This window comes from Pinus tabuliformis, chromosome X, assembly GCF_031772625.1.
Source record: "Pinus tabuliformis cultivar Carrire ecotype Pingquan chromosome X, CPIR1, whole genome shotgun sequence".
Lineage (NCBI taxonomy): Eukaryota > Viridiplantae > Streptophyta > Pinopsida > Pinales > Pinaceae > Pinus > Pinus tabuliformis.
The window spans coordinates 672,228,037-672,248,724 of NC_142308.1; the positions used below are offsets into that span (position 1 = coordinate 672,228,037).

Sequence of the window (20,688 nt, forward strand, 5' to 3'; positions counted from 1 at the left end):
ATTGGGGATACCTTGGGATAAAGAGGAAAGGAAATTGGGCCAGAAGGAAAAAAAGGAATTCTTCCTACCAGAAGAACAATTTTCAGAGGATAAAAATGGGGTCCGGAGAGCTAGCCTACATCCATTTTGGAGCGAGGTTAGCCTTCAGATTATGAAATACATTACCTGTGAGGGGCGATTCAGTATTTTATATGGTTATCACTTCCGGTTGCTCACTGAACTCAGGCATAAGATGGATTTACCCACAGAACAAAAATTAAGCCTCCCATACTTCCTCCTACAGTCATTGATTGAGTGTGGCACAAAACTGAAGGAAGGGACACCAAACTAGCTAGCCCATCATGGGCTTATGAAGCTTCTAGTAGAAGATGCCCTCCATACTTATCCGGATTCTGGCCGAGGAACTCACTTCATCCAACAGTGAGGAAAAGGAGCATATTGAGGCAGAGAAGCAAACTAAGGTAAGGAAATTAAGGGTAAGAAAACCCAAGACAGGCCACCACAGGAAAAGCAAGAAGAGAAACAAGAAAAAGGCCAATCTACTGAGGCCAAAGTTGTGGGTGAGATAAAAGCACAAAATCCAAGGGAGAAACGGTTGCAAATCAGGGCAGAAAGGACTGAAAAGGTCCAAGCAAGTGAGGGCACATCCAAGGAAACCACAACAAAATTGAAGAAGAAGACACCCCTAGCCAAGCAGGCCAAAACAGTGAAAACTATTTCTACAGGAAGCCCGAAAACTGCTTCTACAGGAAGATAGAAAACAGTCAGCACAGGACTTTCTACAGGAAGTCTGAAGACAGAGCAACAGAGGGAAAAATCACCGGAAATTTTAGCTAGGGAGGCAGCAGCTGTGCTAGCCACCCTAAGCACATCTCCCAAGCAGAAGGAAAAGTGAAAGAGGGAGCCTCCCCTGTATTTTAAGGCAAGAAGGAGTGTAAGGATTAAGACTGGCAGACCCCAGCCTCCATCAAAAGAACCAATCACAATTGTAGACACCCATACCACACAATAGGAGAGGTCCCCCTCCAAGGTATCCATCACTTATGAACGGGGAAGCCCGAAGACATCCACCTGGAGGGAGAGAATGAAAATGTTGGACACAAAGGCCTCTCTACAGGATGCTAAGACTATTCTACAAGAAACACTGGCTAGGTTGAAGGAGACCAAAGCAATGGAGGGTGAGGTAGCTAAATCACCACAGGAGGAAGAAAAGGTAGAAAACATTGTGGAACCTAGCCCCCAGCCCAGCTTGGGCTCCTATTATAACTTCTTGGAGGCCGGAAAGATCATTCCTCAAAAATTCACAGTGCCACTTTTCCGTGCACTAGAAGAAGAGAGAGTGAGGCCCCACACTTGGATGAAAATTGCTAAGTCCAAGGGTGTGGCGGATATAGGTCCTCTGGAGGAACAACTCAAAGAGGCAAGGAGGGAATTGGCTCTAGTACGGCATGTGGAGAGTAGCCAGCGGGTCAAGCTACAGGAAGAAAATGAGCTGCTTAGACAGCAGCTACAATTACAGGGGCAGAGGAAGGAAGATAGGCCTCATATCTTGGGAGAACAACAGCAACAGGAGGAGCCCACAACAGCCAAAGATACCCCTGATGAATAGCAGAGAAAGGAAGGGGTGCAGACTGAAGTTGAGATACTGAATCGGCAGCTATAGGAAAAAGAATTGGAGACACAATCTCTGAAACAGCAGATATAAGAAAAGGAGGCCCAACTGGCCTGCATGGCCAGCTGGGCAATGGAAGCTCAGTAGTGATAAGCACCCACCAGCACTTGGCCAACAGTCCTCAGGATCTACCGGAATACATTGAGCAACAGGCTCAAGCCATTGCCCACTTTGAGGACATGGAGAGACTGTTGGGAGAAAACTGCATGCATGCCTGCACAAGGCGGTGGAACACACTGCCTCACAGCCTAAAGATAAAAGAATACCACTCTCCCACCAGGATGAGGGAAGCCTTGGCAAGGGTACCCCTCTACAAACAGTTGATGCAGAACTTGCAGGCCAATTGGATTGGCTTGAAATTCAGTCCTCCTTTACTTTTGGGATTGCTAGAAGGAGTGAAGGAAGAGGAGGAAGGTAGATAATGGGAGGAAGTGGAAAGGAAGGCAGGATTCCACGACGGGGAAGAGGATATCACAGCAGAGGCTTGGGACGTGAGGGAGGTGATCAAAGCCATAAAGGATGATGAGCTGGACTAGTTGCTCAGAGGATGAGCAACCCATTTAGCAGGGGGGTGATGATGAGCCCCGAATTGGGTAACTTATTGGGCTCATTTTGCCTAATTGTCCTTGTTCAATCCTCCATTTTTCATAGATTATGCATGTTTTTCTAGTATGTTTATGTTATTTGAACGAATAAGGGTGGCCACTCTACCAAGGAGGCTAATACGTGGTCATTTCAGGTTTTTTGGACAAATTTTGGAGCAAAACCAAGAAATTATAGCCCAGGTGACAGCCAAGCTTGAGGTGAGGATTTGTAGGGAGGTTGTCTGTGGCATTAAATGGCCCTTCCTCGAAATCTCCACCCTCAACTCCGAGCTCAGCAGACCACCAAAACGAGTTCTAAAGGCAGCCAAGCAACTTTGGAAAGAGTGACTGTTTACTGCAGTTGGAATAGCTGAGTCCCTTGAATCTAGGAGGGCTGCTAGCCCCCTCGTATTGTATAAATAAGAAGGTCTCAGCCTTCATAGTTTACTTTTGGAACTGTTGGTATTTGCACTATAGTGCTGTCCTTTCTTCATCTCGTTTTTTTCTTAGCTACTATTGTACGCTTTCTTGTGATGATTATTTTTGAGTAATGGGAAGCAACTTTACTTGGCATCAGATCTGAGTTCTTTATAGGAGCTTGCAGCTCTTGGAGTTGGGCCTAACCCGAGTGCTAAGGCCTCCTTTATGTATTGTTATTTGTTCTTTATGCATTTGCAAAATTATTTCTATTAAGTAGATTAAATATTGTTGATTAACTGGGTCACTGTTAATGGTTAGAAGGACTTTTGATGCTCAGATTTAGTTGATAGGTTGTTAACAGGGAAAATCTTCAAAAAGGGCCGTCAAACATCACTGGTTTCACCTCTCCATCAGTGGGATTAGGAGCTGGGATCAGGGACACCTTGCTGCCCACAAAAACACTGATTTTGCTTTACCATGCAATCACTAGTGTTTGATTTTCATGTGTAGAAGTTGGTTACAATTTTAGACTTTTACTTGCTTAGTTGCATGAGTTAGTATACATGGTTTCATTGCAGTTCAAATTTCTATTCATTCTTTGTACTGACAGTTAGATCAAATTAGGTCAACGTAACTAGGTTTTTGATTTTACAAGTCTTCATCGGTCCAGTTGGAAAAACGACTTGCAGAGCACCTGTACCACTCCTCTACCTGCCCATACTCCATCAAATCCATCTGCTCCATTCCCCAGCTCAGCTTCTAGCCGTACGTTTGCCATTTGCTCACATAACCCTAGTTTTTGTGCATCATTGCTTCAGTCTTCCTTGAACAAATCCAACCATCTACCTCTATCCTCAACTCCATCCACCAAGTCCTGGTCCACCTCCAACCCTTATCCTACCTCCATACCCACTCCTTCATCTTTCTCCATCCATCCATCCTCCAAAATCCCATTTTTGAACATCCTGTAGAAAGTTACAGAACATCCAATAGAAAATCACAGACACCCTGTAGAACCCCTGCAGACTTCCTGTAGAAGCTCACGAATGAGGTTTCTTGATAGCCAAACTCTGTGAAACTCTCTGGAAGGGTGTTAGGGACCCCTTAGGCCCTCTCTGAACCTTTCCGACCTCATCCAAGCATTTCCTCTCGCCAATCCACCTCTGCACAGTGAAAATAGTCAAATTGCATGCATGATAATTCTGACAACTTATTCAAAAATACAAAAAGATGTTTTTTTTTTTCAGATGTTACTGTAGAAGTAGCTTAGATACATGTATTTATCTTCCTAGAAGTCAATGGCATCTCTTTCAGTAGCTTGCATCCTCTTTCTTGCATCGGTAGGGATAACTGGTAAAATTAGGGTTTGCTAGGGTTTGCGATTTCTTTTAGATTTCAGTTTCTTTCTGCAAGTAGATCATCCTTCTTTAAGTTAGCTTTCATCCATCAATTAAAAATCTTCTTCTCAGAGCTCATAGAAGTTGGCTTAAGCTCCTAGCGGACTTGTGCCAGCTGACCAAGTGACAGCTGCGGCAAGAGCTAGTACTTGTGCATATAGCACCGTCGCTTCCAAGTTTGTTACGAACTACCGGGTTGATAAAAGTAAAGAAGGGAGTCCCAGGAGTTGCAGTGTTATTGCTACAATACTGGAGCTCACCACCAGTCCCATATCTCTGCCTCTCTACACCTATTTTGAAAAGCATACTATGTTTTCCAACCCCTAAAGTTCTTTTCTTTCTACAACCATTCCAGTTTAGATTTTTGTTGAAGTCATTTTTGAGGTATTTGTAATCTGCAACTTCTTTCAGAATGTTGCCTTAAAAGTAGAACTTATGTTGGTTTTTTTTTCTTAGAGAAAACCACTACTTTTGTTTTGCTAATATTGACTTGCATCCCCACACTTCTACAAAAATGCTCAAGGAATAGTAAGTTCTTTTGCAAACCAAGAGACAATTTAGCAATCAAAATAAGGTCATCTACATACAAAAAAAGCCTTATAACAAACTTGCCCAAATAGATACCATAACCCCCTTATGAATTTAACCACTCCTTATGCTTGTCGATATATAAATAAAAAAGGGTACGAGACAATGGGCAACCTTGCTTGACCTTGATATCGATTCTAAAACTTTCATAAATCCCTGTTGAAGTTCTAATTTTAACTTTCACCTCTTTATACAACCTATGCACAATTGCTTTCAAATGTTTAGGAACCCCAAGTTCCTCCATTCTGTGCCAAAGCTTATCCCTAGGAACCGAGTCAAACGTTTTTCTGAAATCAACAAAGCAACAAAAGACTTCTTCCTTTTTCTCCCAAACTTTTTCAATGATGTGCCTTAAAGTTATACAATGATCAACTGTGGAATGTTTAGGTCTAAACCCTGTTTGCCTTTTAGCACGCTTATATCTTTCTTGTACTCACTTGCGAATTTTGTTTTCTAGCATGCTTCCAAATAGCTTTGCAAATAAAGGGTTTATCATGATGGTCCTATAATTAGAGAGATTATTGACATGACCGCTCTTGAAAAGAGGTATTGTCAGAGTAGTTGTCCAATCTGTGGGGAGCCCCCGTTGTATGATGTTGTTGAAGATTCTTGTAGTGTGAGGTGCAAGAATATTTAAGCCCCACTTTAGATATTCTGCTTGGAGTTTAGCTAAGTCTTTTGCTTTTCCAACACCCAACTTCTTGATACCCATCTCTACCTTTTGTACCGTGAAGAGTTCAGTATCAGTGTTGACCAAGGGGGGAGGGTCAGCGTTCGGAACTTGCTCATAGAGTTGTCTTGCATAGTCAAACCATTTAGAAGTTGTAATATTATTTCCAATTTGTATGTTTTTCGATTGGAGTTCCTTTCAAAATAATTTGGGATTATTTTTCCCAAGGAAGATTAGTTCTTCCCTCCTTGAAACCATGAAATCGACCTTTTCCTTGCTTAATAACTGCTTGTAAGCTTTGAGCTTTATGTTATCCTTGCTTTATTTTTTTCCACATTCTCATGCCTTTTTGCATTCCTCGTCAAACCAAGCATTAATCGGAAAATAATTTGTTTCAGACTTCTTAATTTTTGCTCTTTTGCACTTTCCAAGGGCGCATTGAATTAAATGTTTTAATTCATGACTATGAAGGTTGTGAATTGTAATTGTTTCTTTCCAATCCAAGAGAGACATAAATAAATTGGCTTGTGATCTGATTTTAAGTCCCACGACTAATCTCCAATCAAAACTTCCTCCATTTTCTCACACAAACCATGCGAGTAAATTACATAATCTACCACACCTGCTCCATTGTAAGTATTGCAAGTGAAATTCCCAGACTTTGTCCATCTAGTCAAGCCATTACAAATGACTAAATCAAAAGCCCCACATAGAGTAAGCAATTTTTCACCAAAGAGATTGCAGCCCTTTTCCTCTGAAATTCATTCCCACTGATGATTACTTTCTTCTATAAGCCAAATAAGGTCGCAATCATCTTTACAACAAAGAATGATAGCTTGCTCACTTGCAGTCCTAGCATTGAATTCACTCACTATAAGGACTTCACCTAGCTACGAATATGTTGCAATATCCGTTTTAACGCTACAAATAGGTCTTTGTGGTCAAGCCATCTGCCTATGTAGATTTTTGAAACCTATGACACAAAATAGCATGCTGCAATTCTGATTTGGTTCCCATTTTCTGATATTTTAAACCAAATGAATTGCTTACTTGAGTCTTCTTTTTCTAACTAAATGAGATGACCTTCTTTCTCCCTTACTAAAACCATGATACCCTCGTGCCCTTTGTCATTCCCTGCTACCTTGTTCCACACTACCATCTTCCAGTATCTTTCAAACAGAGGTGTCTTGCACCCTTCATGCTCATGTGTTTCTATGAGGCAAGTTATGTCTCTATCTTCCATAATAGGCCCTAACCCAGGTCCTCGTCTCCATGGGTAACCTCTGCAGTTCCAACAAACTAATCTCAAGGAAACCTAAGTATGACTTGATTGCTATTTATTTCGACATGCAAGACTCACATTTGAGTCTTTGTCTTTGCTTTTCCATACTGGCCTTGCTTTCTGATTTCCAGTTGAAGAGTTTGTTGCCTCTTTTTTATTACCATCTCGCTGCTCTGTTTTGGAAGGAGGTCCAAATCGCACTATCACAACTTTGCCTTTATAAATCCATGCTCTCTTGTCTTCATCTCTTGCTACTATAACCTTTAAAATTTCCTCATTTCTTTCCTCCTGTTGTTTTACAGTTAAATCTTCTTCTAGGAAAAAACGAGAACCCCTCAAGAGATGTTTCTTACTTAGAATGATATATTTATCATGCAAGCTATGCATGATGACTTTTATGGACCTGGCTCTCTCCCCATTAAACTTTCCTACCTTCCATACTTGGCATATTTGTCCTTGCCATATTAACTTGTCTTTCAAGAAGTCTCTTGCAAGGTCAAGAGTACATTCATTTTTCCCATAGTCTTTCACCCCTTTAATAATTATGTTTGCTGCCCTATTTTGTCTTTCCTTGCCTTCACTATCTTGCATCTTGTCAACCTGAATATTTGTTTCTCCTTTCTTATTAGCAGAATTGCTAATAAGTTGAGTGCCAAGTTTTGGAAACTTTGGTGGAATCTTCTTTCGTTTCTTCTCTTGCTTTCTTTTCATGGTTTTTTATCTGGGCAATCATTTTCCCTCTATCTTGGGATGATTTCACATGCACCACTTCTATACTTTCCACTACAGATTTCTTTATGTTTTGCACATCCACCTTCATGCGTTGTCATTTTCTTTCACCCCTTTAATAATTATGTTTGTTGCCCTATTTTGTCTTTCCTTGCCTTCACTATCTTGCATCTTGTCAACCTGAATATTTGTTTCTCTTTTCTTATTAGCAGAATTGCTAATAAGTTGAGTGCCATGTTTTGGAAACTTTGGTGGAATCTTCTTTCATTTCTTCTCTTGCTTTCTCTTCATGGTTGTTTATCTGGGCAATCATTTTCTCTCTATCTTGGGATGATTTCACATGCACCACTTCTATACTTTCCACTACAGATTTCTTTATGTTTTGCACATCCGCCCTCATGTGTTGCCATTATCTTGGGATGATTTCACATGCACCACTTCTATACTTTCCACTACAGATTTCTTTATGTTTTGCACATCCGCCCTCATGCGTTGCCATTTTGTCTTCCCTATCAGGAGAGCTTCTTGTAGCAATGCCACTTGTTCTTTTAAAACTTTATTACTTTCTGCTAAACCCTTGTTCTCAGCTGTTATTATATGAATTTTATGATCTCTTTCCTGCCCTTTAGCTTCTAAAACCTCCAACCTTTGTTTTGCATTTAACAATTATTTCACATAAAGATCAGATGACTAGGTGAGAGGTGTGGATGTGGGATTGTATAAGGCAGAATCATCAATGAATTTTCTTCTGGACTTCTTGTTGCCACTTGCTTGTAGAGGAGATTTGTTTGAGTGCTTCTTGCAAGGGCTCGAGTACTTTCCTTTTTAGACCGTTTCTTCCTTGTCTGCTCCCATTTTAGACGGGCTGTTCTTCATTTTAAAATGCCCCGATATTGTTTGGTATTGATCCAAACCCACTTCCCAGCTTTGGCCGATGAGCCAATTTTCACTTGTCCTAAATCATTTGTTTCTACATGTTCTGAAATTTCTTGTCCCTTTTTCATGTTTGAATGCATTTTTCGTCCAACCTGTTTCAAGAAATATGTAAGTCTATAAAATGCCAAGATTACTTCGCACTGCTCCATGTTGTTCAAATTATGACTGCTCCTTGCTGGATACTTTTGCTGCATAAAAGCTCCCTGCTGTCACACTGCTCAGTGTTCATTGCTCTCACTGCTCGGACAGCTACATTGAGCAAATGAGAACTCATTGTCGCTCCAAGAGAAACCTGTCAAAGAAAGCTGCAGCAGAAAAGTTCCCACAAAGTTCTCTGTGCAGATTCTTAAAATAATCACTGTCTTGTTCTCTTTTTCTGAAATTCTGCAAAAATCTCCGAAAGTTAAAAACACAGTTTTCAATCCCGTCAACGGAAGCCAAGGAGCTGCAACTATTAACCCATTGCTCAGCCACGGTTCCAATGTCAGTATTACATGAAAATGGCCAAAGGCGTCTCCTCTTTCTGAATATTATGGTTTATGCACGAATCTGAAATTGAATAGTTGTAAAGGAAGGTAACATATTGTTCGCGGCGCGCTAACCGATTCACCAACTTCCAGTTTGATATTGTGCGTGATGATTTAGAACCCTGTTCGCACTGTGAGAAAGGACGTTATGTATTTCAGTTGCAAAGTGTTTCCTTCCACCCTGGTTTAGCTCTTATTGCCGAAATAGGTTTACATCAGACACCTGAGCGATGGGATGCGACTGATAATGAGAAGTTCGTTTATATGATACGACGAGTAGTGTAGCCATGTTAAATGTGTTGAAAAGTAAAGTTGGGAAAGCGAGAAGTTTGTTGATATGACATCTCAAGGATTCGAGGGGCATCGCTCATGTTACTGTTAAATTTGTTAAAAAGTGAAATTTGGAAAACTAAAGGGTATGATTTCATGGGCTCTTCCTCCTTGGCATGTGTTGAGGTTGAAACATGGTGATGTCTTCATGTGATGTCTTCCTGGTGATGACTTGATTGGCTCCAAGTGGAAGGGTAATGTTGCGCAAACATAAAGGACTCGGTGGCGGAAAGGGTATGTTGCGCAACTATAAACTTGGATTCAGCGGAGGAAAATCAATGTGCAGCGTTTCCCAACGAACTTGCCGTTGAATTCAACAAGCGCTTGAGACCTCTCATACTGGAACTCAATGCAAACTGCAGAGGAGCACTTTCGTATATGACAACACTTAATATTGTGGCAGACGTCATAAAAAATTATGCTATTTTTTATCTATCTCCAATTCATACCATATATTTTATTTTTTTATTCTAGGAGTGGTGGTTGACGGAAATTAACGCAGAAGTTAAATTAAATTCATGATAGGTTTTGAATCCTCAGACATCGCATGTTGCGGGAGCGGTGGAAGATATAAAGGCATCATTGTGTGTGGGCCCGCTTCTAGTGAATGTGAAGATCATAGTAAGTACGTTTTCTGGGATCCATAGCATCCCACCGAAGCCACCAACGTGGTAGTCGCTAAACGCCTAATTGACGATGGCCCAACTGATGTCTTTCCCATCAATATCACGAAACTCGTGTCAATGTGACGCTTTGCTATAGGAGTAGTTTATAATGTTACTTTTTGGAGATTCCGATCATCCAAAAAATACACTCCCAAATGGAGTAGTTCGACTTTTTGGAGATTCCAATCATTCAAACAGTGTATTATTCCGGTATTCCGGTCATCGGTCTCTTCCTCTCGGAAACTCCTATTTCCACTTCTATAGGAAAGTTAATGCACCCTGACATGCAAGGGGAATAGTGGATGCCTTGCTGCTAACATGCCAAAGTCAACTTTGGCAGAAATATAAATACAAGGCACCCACTATTCCCCGGGCATGTCAGGATGCATTAACTTTCCTATAGAGGTGGAAATAGGAATTTCCTTTTCCTCTCCGTCACCTCGCTGGAAAGTCAACTCCGGTCACCGTCACCTCGCACGCCGACTGCCTGTTTCAAATTCACCAACCCCGCCAACCCCGCATACAAGCCGATCGCAATTGCTCCAACTCGATTTGAAAATTTCAGCCGAACCGGAGCATCCCCTGCTACCCCGCCCTTGCCAGAGCAGAACCATCGACTGAGCGAACCCCGTCTTTATTTCCCGTCCGCTGTCATCGACTGAGTCAGCTCGGGCTCTGATGAGGGCGCTGCATGGCATGGCACCTAAAAAGGGCTCATCACAATTCAGGGGAAACTTCATTTGTTGTCTGCTAGCGATAATATTCATTGTTATAGGGGTGCTGATTCTCTTCTTGACCGTGTTGAAGGCCACCTCCCCAGCAATTACTTTAACTGGAGTGCAGGTACAAAGCCTCTACATCTCAGACTATTCAGATTTGGAGCACAACAGAATCAATATCACCATTTCAGTGTTTGTTGCAGTCAAGAACCCAAACATTGCAACCCTCAATTACACTCACAGAAGCAATATCGAGTTGTTTTACTATGGCAACCAGATTGCATCCATGTACATACCGCTCGGGCAAATTATGAGTGGAGAAACGCAGCACTTGTCTGCAACTATTGTGGTTGGCCCATTTTCTCTCCTTCCCCGTAATTCAAATCCTAGTGATATTAACCCTCTTGAACCTGACTCCAGTATTCTTGTTGTACCAATAGGCTGCAAAATACATGTCCAAGGTCGTATAAAGATTCTGAATGCTCTTGCTCACCGTGTTCAGGCGTCCATCGTTTGTAATATCGACATTAATGGTCACAATGGTGGATCTGTTTATAGCTTTCAGTGTTCACGAGTTGGATAATATTGGTTAATGAAATGTGTTGGATTCATTTGGAATTTAGACCCAGTTTATTGCACTTACCATTTGTCTGTTTTTTAGAACGAATTTATTGCTGTGTCCTGTTTTATACTTCTTTATGCTGGTTTTACAGAAGAAATAGAAAGGCTAGAATTATTCAATGAAAGGCATGTATGCCATAGTTGATGACCTAAATCGCAGTTTTTGTCTTTAAAAAAACCACCGGAGAAACCATTATGAGGTAATTTAGTTAGGAAATAACTAAATTACAGTGTGTGTTTTTTTCCTAAACATCTTTTCAAAAGAATGCACTGCTTTTTAAAAATTTATGCTGATTATGAATTCTATTCTATTTAGTTTAACAGTGAATTTTCTCTTAAGAAATCACAATTTCATTATGAATTCTATGTCATAACCTTAATTAAAGAAGGGAAAAGAATTTCAGGGTCTCGTAAGTTTGAATCTGGGTTGAATGACGTTCCGTTTCGACTCTCAACTACTAGGTTATTGAATTTTCGCTTGTGAATTACATAGCATTGGGCCAACTTATAATTCGGAGTCGTCCAGGTTTGAATTGAGCCGTGACATTCAAACAGACAAAAAGGAATGCATTATTAACATTAACATTTTCTATTTTTTGTCATTACAAGTGCAGTATTTTCTTTTTTTGGGATCAATAAAAGGATTTACTAGTTTTTTGCTTGATTCAATACATGTTACATAAAAGGCTCCCTCTGCAAATTTGCCAAAATGATTCTTAGGATACTGTAGCCTACATCAAATTACTTCACATGTAGACAGCTACATTTTCATGTTTAAGAGCTAGCTTGCAACACCATTGTTTTTAGGGTTCTTTTATTTGAAGAAACTTTTGGGTTATCCTTCTTTCACCCAAGATAAAACTTGTATTCTGAACCCATAATAAATTGCAGCAAAACAAAAATGCAGTTATAAACTCTTCCAAATAAAAATTGTGTATAGTTTGATCAAATATTCAACATCTGCATAATAGAGTTTTTTAAGACTGCAATTCTAATACACTATAACCCATGACAACTATAATGAAAGTTCAAAATAAGATCAAGTTATGGTATTCATGCTTTGGTAAAGACCTACCAGTCCTCTGATTATTTTAAACCCTTTGTCAGATACTGTGCCCTCCAATGTTCCTTTCTATTGACTAAGGAGGTTAATCACTGAAAGCTCTAGTTTGTTAATATTGAATTTTCTAACACAGAGCATGCTAAGGAATCCCGTCACAAGTATTTACCATGTGTGAGATGAACTAGAACCAACTATTAGTGCATGGAAACCATTAATATGATTTATATATTAAGCAATGAGAGGTCATTGAAAAGACGTTAAAATATTTAAAACAATCCTGTTAATGCTTGAGAGCATATAACAAAGAAGTTGATCCATCACTCAAAAGTTCCTTCAACTAGTTTTCACTTTTTTTTGAAGCCAAGAAACACCCAAGCCCAAACAGGGGGAATATGGATAGGAATCTTTGTACCATACCTTGAACAAGTCATTGTGAGAGGATCACCAAATCAAATATCAACAATTTTAGATGTACCTATTTGAATGCTTAATTTTGATTTCCTAAGTCTTGTTGTCTTACATTTTCTTTGTGTTCATCTTCATCGATGTCATTGTCTACTTTTGGAAACTATTTTAAACAATTGAATGCACATGCTTTCCCTTTTATCAAATAACACCTAGAATGTTTCTTATGCTAAACCAATTGCTTTGAGCTCAATTATTTAACACAGGTTCTGCTTTGCAGAACACTTTCCAACAACTTGTTTTAGTATAGACAATTGCTTTGAGCTCAATTATTTAACACAGGTTCTGCTTTGCAGAACACTTTCCAACAACTTGTTTTAGTATAGACACATGGATTTTATTTTAGAAAATACCAAAAAAAAAACTACATCCTAAAGAAATATGACCACTGATATTATATGTTTCTACAATTCTAGCCATTTTGATATTTTGTCAAAGTGTTGGTTTGCATACTATTGTAGGTGACTGTTTGAGCATTTATCTGCAAATAGGAAGGTACAATGAACATATATGCCAAAGAGACTTCAATATAACACAAATAACATAAAATCCATATGGTAGCAATATTTTTGAACATGCCAAGATCACTTTTATTAAAGATGAAAATACACATACCACTGATAACCCATGGGGCAGCCAACAATTGTGGGATAGATTGAGAAATATCAGTGAGCAAATAAGAGATATATGACTACATATAAGTGTTGCTTTAATTAAGATAAAATATCAATAGTATCAGCGCCTTCCACATGGACAATGCATACATAGGAGTATGCATATGTCACCTTCAAATGTTTGAATCTGCCCAGAAATTATGTACAGGTCCAGCAACTCGTTTTAGTATAGACACGTGAATTTTATTTTAGAAAATACCAAAGAAGAACTCCATTTTGAAGAAATATGAGCATGCACAGCAATAACCATTAACAAATGTATTGGTAAAGTTGATTTATTTTTAAACCAAAAATAAAAACAAGTGTTGTCAAAGAGACACATCTTCAAGTCTACATATACCATACATATCAGCTACTTCCCTTTTATATAAGAAGTGCTTCAGGTGCAAGAGGCATTGCAGTCTTTGTTGTATATAATGATTTATTGCATTCTGTCATGTGAAATTGTCATTATAAAAAAAAGTGTTGGAAATTACCCAATGAAGAAAGAGAAAACAAGCTCATAATCAAATATGCAAGTACTTGATTATTGGACCATTGAACACTTTATTTATATAGAAAAGATGAAGTACATGTACATACTTGCAACTTATCACAAGTTGGAACAATTTCAAACCCTAGCCAGTGAAACCAAGAAAACCCTAACAACCAACTCCTCATATATAAGAATCACACCTAACAAAAGCTGGTCACTACACCAAGAATCCTCAACAACCTAGCATCATCAACTGCAATAACATTCATGACACGAATGCTGGTATATGGGAGATTAAAGAAGAAGAAGCTGGATTTTCTCTAACAACTTGTTGGAGAAGCCTACAAGTTGGTTAACCTTTATGTCTTTTCCTCAGCCCTGCTGGTTTATTCTATGTCCTGGGTCAATATGCAAACATTTAGACACCATATTAACAACGGCAACAACAACCACTACACAATTTAAGAGCAAACTAAGAGCATAAACATGGAAACAAACCTGGAAAATCACCAATTTGGGTGTTGTCAATGAGCCAATCTTGTTCGGATGGAGGTTGATCCATTGAAGAAGTTTTTGTATCTGTAAGATAACAATGCAATTTCCATCAGACCAAATAATATCATGTGAATTAATACAGGGATCAAAATACAAACTATATCAATTAGGGATCCCATTAAATGCACCTTGACTCATGTGATCAATAGAGCGATGGTTCTTCTGTCTACATGCTTCAAGTGAAGGCACAATATGGGGATGGTGCACCCCTGCAAATATTCAAAAACTAAATTAACAACATCAACAACAACCAGTGCACACAGATAAGAGAAAAAGCATAACAACAAACCTGGAAAATGACCAACTTGGGTGTTGTCAATGAGCCAATCATGTTCGGATGGAGGGAGATCCATTGAAGAAGCTATTGTATATGTAACATAACAATGTAATTTCCATCAGAGCAAATAATATGATGTTAATTTATAGAGGCATCATAATACAAACTACATCAATTAGGTGTCTTGTCAAATGCACCTTGACTGATGTGATAAATAGAGGGATGATGCTTCTGTCTATGTGCTTCAAGTGAAGGTATATTATTGGGATGGTGCACCCCTACAAACATTCAAACACTGCATTAACAACATCAACAACAACCAGTGCACACAGATAAGAGAAATGACAAAGCAACAAACCTGAAAAATGACCAATTTGGGTGTTGTCAATGAGCCAATCATGTTTGGATGGAGGGCAATCCATTGAAGAAGATGTTGTATCTGTAAGATAACAATGTAATTTCCATCAGAGCAAATAATATGATGCTAATTTATAGAGGCATCAGAATATAGACTACATCATTAGGTGTCCCATCAAATTCACCTTGATTCATGTGATAAATAGAGTGATGGTTCTTCTGTCTACGTGCTTCAAGTGAAGGCACAATATTTGGATAGTGCACCCCTGCAAACATTCAAACACTACATTAACTACATCAACAACAACCAATGCACATAGTTAAGAGAAAACACATATCATAAATCTCTCTATAGAACTTACTTGGGACAGTAGAGGATGCATTGTTAGAGCGAGGACGACCACGCTTGTTAAGGTGTTGAAATTGAAATGGTTCATCTTCAGATGCAGGGACATTCAAATCAATATCCAAGCTGGCATTTTTTTTTCTTCTTTTATTTTTCTTTTTAGGACTAAGGAAACTCTTCTTCCTCTTTAAAGATGACTCATAAGCACCCAACCCAAGGGTGAAGTCATAATCCATAATATGAAGATCATTAACATCATCCACAAATTTTTTAGCCAAATCAATCAATTGTTTTGTCTTGCTCACAGTAGAAGGAGGACTATTCCGAAACAGGTCTAGATAGCCAAACAACTCCTCTCTCAACAAATTAAGGTCTTCAACATTTTCATCATCCAAAATAGTTGTGCTAGTATCTGCATCAAGGTTTGGTGCCTCAATACTTATCTCAGGAGGGGAATTCAATGTATTAGGTGTGGTATCAAGATCCAATAAAGGTTTTGAATCCATTAAGGAGGAATGTAACCAATCTACCTTTATGGCATGCTTGCAAATGTTTCCACGAATAGACCATGGGCAATCACAAGTGATAAAATTTGTGCGATGCCATATGATAAGATATTGCTTATTAGGTTTACTTTGACTCCTCACCCAATAAGCGTGAGATATGCTCTCATGAGGCCTACAATCACTGTCTGGAATTCTTCTAGCCTTTTCCATTGATGATTCAAGCTGCTTCTCTTTCTTGTGGTTGTTCAAATATCCTTCTTTTTTCAGAATTTCCTTGAATCGATAACATGGCTCAACATTTTTTATTAGAGTATAGAATAGCCAATCCTTCCTACGAGAACATTTCTTTCGTCTATCACATAGAAAGGTTGTCTTGAGATAACCGTGGTATGACTCAGCAGCATTATTTGTCTCCTGATTTGCATGAGGAAAATCTCGGCAGCCTTTAACCCACATCCCTACATGTAAAATTTGAACTAGTAAATATATCTTGTCGTTATAAAATAAAAAATGTATGAACTAAAAAAAATAGTATGCGAACTTACGCATCTTTTCACCAGCAACCCAATTCCTGTGGAAATAGTCCAAAAACTTCTCCTCGGTTGCAAATTTGGTGAAAAAACCATTGATTGCATTATCCACTTCATCATTAGAAACATTTTTCATGATATAACCAAGTTCATTGAACATCTCTTTTGCTTTTTCTAAACTGCTGGCCAACCGATTAACATTCTTTAGCCATGCCCTCCTTACATGCCAAATACACAAGATCACTTCACATCTGGTGATTCTCCTGCCAAAATTAATTCATTTTAAGTGAGAAATATTTAGAACGAATGCAACTTGCAATGTCAAATAAGAATATTGATGTTACCTCAAAGCAATGATTTCAGCCAATGCATCATCAACCATAAAGGCATTGACCTTCCAGTCAGGACGAAGCTGAAAACACCTATGCATGAGGTGCTCCAGCCATACTGCTATATCTTGTGATGTATTACGTGACATCACCACCCATGCGACTGGAACCCCACTTTGTTGCTCATCAAACACCGCAAGCGTGTACAACTGATACTGTCATATTAAAAAAAATGAAGTTAATTTTAAGTCAATAATCATATTGAATCATTATAACCAAGACGATTCATTAAGGCTATCATTGCAAATATACTCACTCCATATTTATTTGTACTGAATGTTGAGTCCATAGCTATCAAGCTATTATGGGATAACTTGACCATAGTTTCCAACATCCATTTTGTTTGTATTCCAGCGATAAAAGGGATCTCTCCACCATTGGGTTTCTGATAGAAGAAGAAATCATTATGGTGTTTTTCATACCAGAGATTCACACTCATTTCGTCTTTGCTATGCAGTTGGTAATTTTCTTTTGTCAGACGATTATAGATGTTTACAACATCTTTTCTGCGTAAGAAAAAATCCCTAACCTGAGCTGTGGGATGTATGTCAACATATTTCTTAATATGCATTTTAAAAGAAGGATAACCCAAAAGTTTCTTCAAATAAAAGAACCCTAAAAACAATGGTGTTGCAAGCTAGCTCTTAGACAGGAAAATGTAGCTGTCTACATGTGAAGTAATTTGATGTAGGCTACAGTATCCTAAGAATCATTTTGGCAAATTTGCAGAGGGAGTCTTTTATGTAACATGTATTGAATCAAGCAAAAAACTAGTAAATCCTTTTATTGATCCAAAAAAAAGAAAATACTGCACTTGTAATGACAAAAAATAGAAAATGTTAATGTTAATAATGCATTCCTTTTTGTCTGTTTGAATGTCACGGCTCAATTCAAACCTCAACGACTCCGAATTATAAGTTGGCCCAATGCTATGTAATTCACAAGCGAAAATTCAATAACCTAGTAGTTGAGAGTCGAAACGGAACGTCATTCAACCCAGATTCAAACTTACGAGACCCTGAAATTCTTTTCCCTTCTTTAATTAAGGTTATGACATAGAATTCATAATGAAATTGTGATTTCTTAAGAGAAAATTCACTGTTAAACTAAATAGAATAGAATTCATAATCAGCATAAATTTTTAAAAAGCAGTGCATTCTTTTGAAAAGATGTTTAGGAAAAAAACACACACTGTAATTTAGTTATTTCCTAACTAAATTACCTCATAATGGTTTCTCCGGTGGTTTTTTTAAAGACAAAAACTGCGATTTAGGTCATCAACTATGGCATACATGCCTTTCATTGAATAATTCTAGCCTTTCTATTTCTTCTGTAAAACCAGCATAAAGAAGTATAAAACAGGACACACAACAATAAATTCGTTCTAAAAAACAGACAAATGGTAAGTGCAATAAACTGGGTCTAAATTCCAAATGAATCCAACACATTTCATTAACCAATATTATCCAACTCGTGAACACTGAAAGCTATAAACAGATCCACCATTGTGACCATTAATGTCGATATTACAAACGATGGACGCCTGAACACGGTGAGCAAGAGCATTCAGAATATTTATACAACCTTGGACATGTATTTTGCAGCCTATTGGTACAACAAGAATACTGGAGTCAGGTTCAAGAGGGTTAATATCACTAGGATTTGAATTACGGGGAAGGAGAGAAAATGGGCCAACCACAATAGTTGCAGACAAGTGCTGCGTTTCTCCACTCATAATTTGCCCGAGCGGTATGTACATGGATGCAATCTGGTTGCCATAGTAAAACAACTCGATATTGCTTCTGTGAGTGTAATTGAGGGTTGCAATGTTTGGGTTCTTGACTGCAACAAACACTGAGATGGTGATATTGATTCTGCTGTGCTCCAAATCTGAATAGTCTGAGATGTAGAGGCTTTGTACCTGCACTCCAGTTAAAGTAATTGCTGGGGAGGTGGCCTTCAACACGGTCAAGAAGAGAATCAGCACCCCTATAACAATGAATATCATCGCTAGCAGACAACAAATGAAGTTTCCCCTGAATTGTGATGAGCCCTTTTTAGGTGCCATGCCATGCAGCCCCTCATCAGAGCCCGAGCTGACTCAGTCGATGACAGCAGACGGGAAATAAAGACGGGGTTCGCTCAGTCGATGGTTCTGCTCTGGCAAGGGCGGGGTAGCAGGGGATGCTCCGGTTCGGCAGAAATTTTCAAATCGAGTTGGCGCAATTGCGATCGGCTTGTACGTGGGGTTGGCGGGGTTGAAACAGGCAGTCGGCGTGCGATGTGACAGTGACGGAGGTAACGGAGTTGACTTTCAGCGAGGTGACGGAGACGGAGAGGAAAAGGCCGGTGGCCAGAATAATGCACTTTTTGGATGATCGGAATCTCCAAAAAGTCGCATTATAGACTACTCTATTACTCACCTTATGTCTCATGGCCCACCTGACTGATTTCGTGGCCTCTCTGGTCGTTGATGTGTCGACTTAGTAGGCTTTTTAAATGCTACCCTTGTAGTGGAAAGCACACTAACTCCCACACCACTCGTCGATTCCCTGCCACACTAACGCATGTCACTCGGACCTCCCTACTTCTGGTGCATGCATCACATGTGGCACTCATCTCAGTTGGGCAGTAATCAACATGGTCCGCGAGCGCATGGAAAACCCATCAATCCCTCCTCTGGCACAAAACTCCTCAGTTTTGGATATGGTGTTATGTGGGATCGCGTAACTAGCCTGCAGAAGAGAGCTGTGGTGGGAAGGTGGTATTTTGCTGATATGAAGGAACATGACATGCAGCTGTGGGTAAACAAAACCTGGACCTCCATTCTTGGGTATCTGCCTAAGGTGAGCAGGCTAATGAATGGATGGTACAACTTTCATTTCTTGCACTAGGAGGACTTGGATCACATTAGGAAGATCCCTTGGGGTTTGCGGACGTAGCTTTCTCCTTCATAACTGGTATGTGGGGTTTAATCCCCTTCCAGACACTCCAAGGAATAACTTTGTTAAGGTTAAGCTACCGGGCCTCCCTCTGGAATTCTGGACTCGTAGGATTTTCATGGAGATTGGCAACAATATTGGTCGATTTGTATACGTCCATCCAAAATGTATTTGTGCAAGTGATAAACGGGTCGCCTGGATCCTGGTGGAAATGGCTTTCTCCGGTAGACTTCCTGGACATATTGATTTGGCTTGGGACATTACTATACACCAACAGTGCCTGGATTATTGGTGTATCCCTTTCAGATGGCTGTTATGCCACCATACATGACTTCTTCTGGAACATTGCCCAAGAATGTTTTCATACAACGAACATCAAAGACAACGTGGCGATGGGCGCCGGAGCTGCGATGCAGATATTGCACAAGGTAGCTCAGAACATTCAGTTTTGTTTGGGGATGAATGTTGGGGTGTCAGATGTAGGGCGGATCCCCTCATTGACCATCTTTGCCAGTTATTTGAGTCCAATCATTTACTGGATATCAGACCCCTTTCTCTGACTCCAACTTGGCACAATGGTCGTGTGGGTGACGACCACATTGGTAAAAGACTGGATCGATTCTTAATACATGAAAACCTGCTGGAGAGTCTGGGTTGTGTGTGATCATGGGTAGAAAAATCCTTGATCTCTGACCACATGTCGATTGTTTTACAGTGGAGACTGGAGTGCCCTCGTTTGGGCGTACCTTTCAAATTTAATAGAATATGATTAATATGGTTGGAGGATGAGGAATTCATTTCTCTGGTCGGCAATTTTTGGAGGGCACAACACCGAGTGGATGGAAAGTCGTTGATGTTGTACCTGTCTGCATTGCTATAGGCATTAAAAAGTCTCATTAGGATATGGGAAAGAGATGGGAAAGAGAAGAAGAAATATAGGCATTAAAAAGTCGCGTTAGGATATGGGAA

At 39.5% G+C, this 20,688-nt stretch overlaps 1 protein-coding gene, 1 long non-coding RNA gene and 1 pseudogene across 2 annotated transcripts; 1 reads left to right on the top strand and 2 right to left on the bottom strand.

The window, feature by feature from the left end:
• The window catches only part of LOC149141764 (GDSL esterase/lipase At4g16230-like), a 79,285-nt pseudogene extending 69,401 nt beyond the window's left edge, over positions 1-9,884 (top strand).
• Positions 9,885-14,193: 4,309 nt separating this feature from the next.
• On the bottom strand, positions 14,194-14,973 carry LOC149141766 (uncharacterized). Its single transcript, XR_016264408.1, has 3 exons — positions 14,847-14,973; positions 14,501-14,733; positions 14,194-14,396 (listed from the first exon to the last, which is right to left on the bottom strand). It is a non-coding gene; the product is annotated as an uncharacterized LOC149141766 (long non-coding RNA).
• Positions 14,974-18,239: 3,266 nt separating this feature from the next.
• Positions 18,240-18,785, bottom strand: LOC149141767 (uncharacterized). The gene has a single exon (XM_089451329.1). The coding sequence runs from the start codon at positions 18,783-18,785 to the stop codon at positions 18,240-18,242; it is 546 nt and encodes a 181-aa protein (XP_089307455.1).
• Between the last annotated feature and the right edge of the window lie 1,903 nt (positions 18,786-20,688).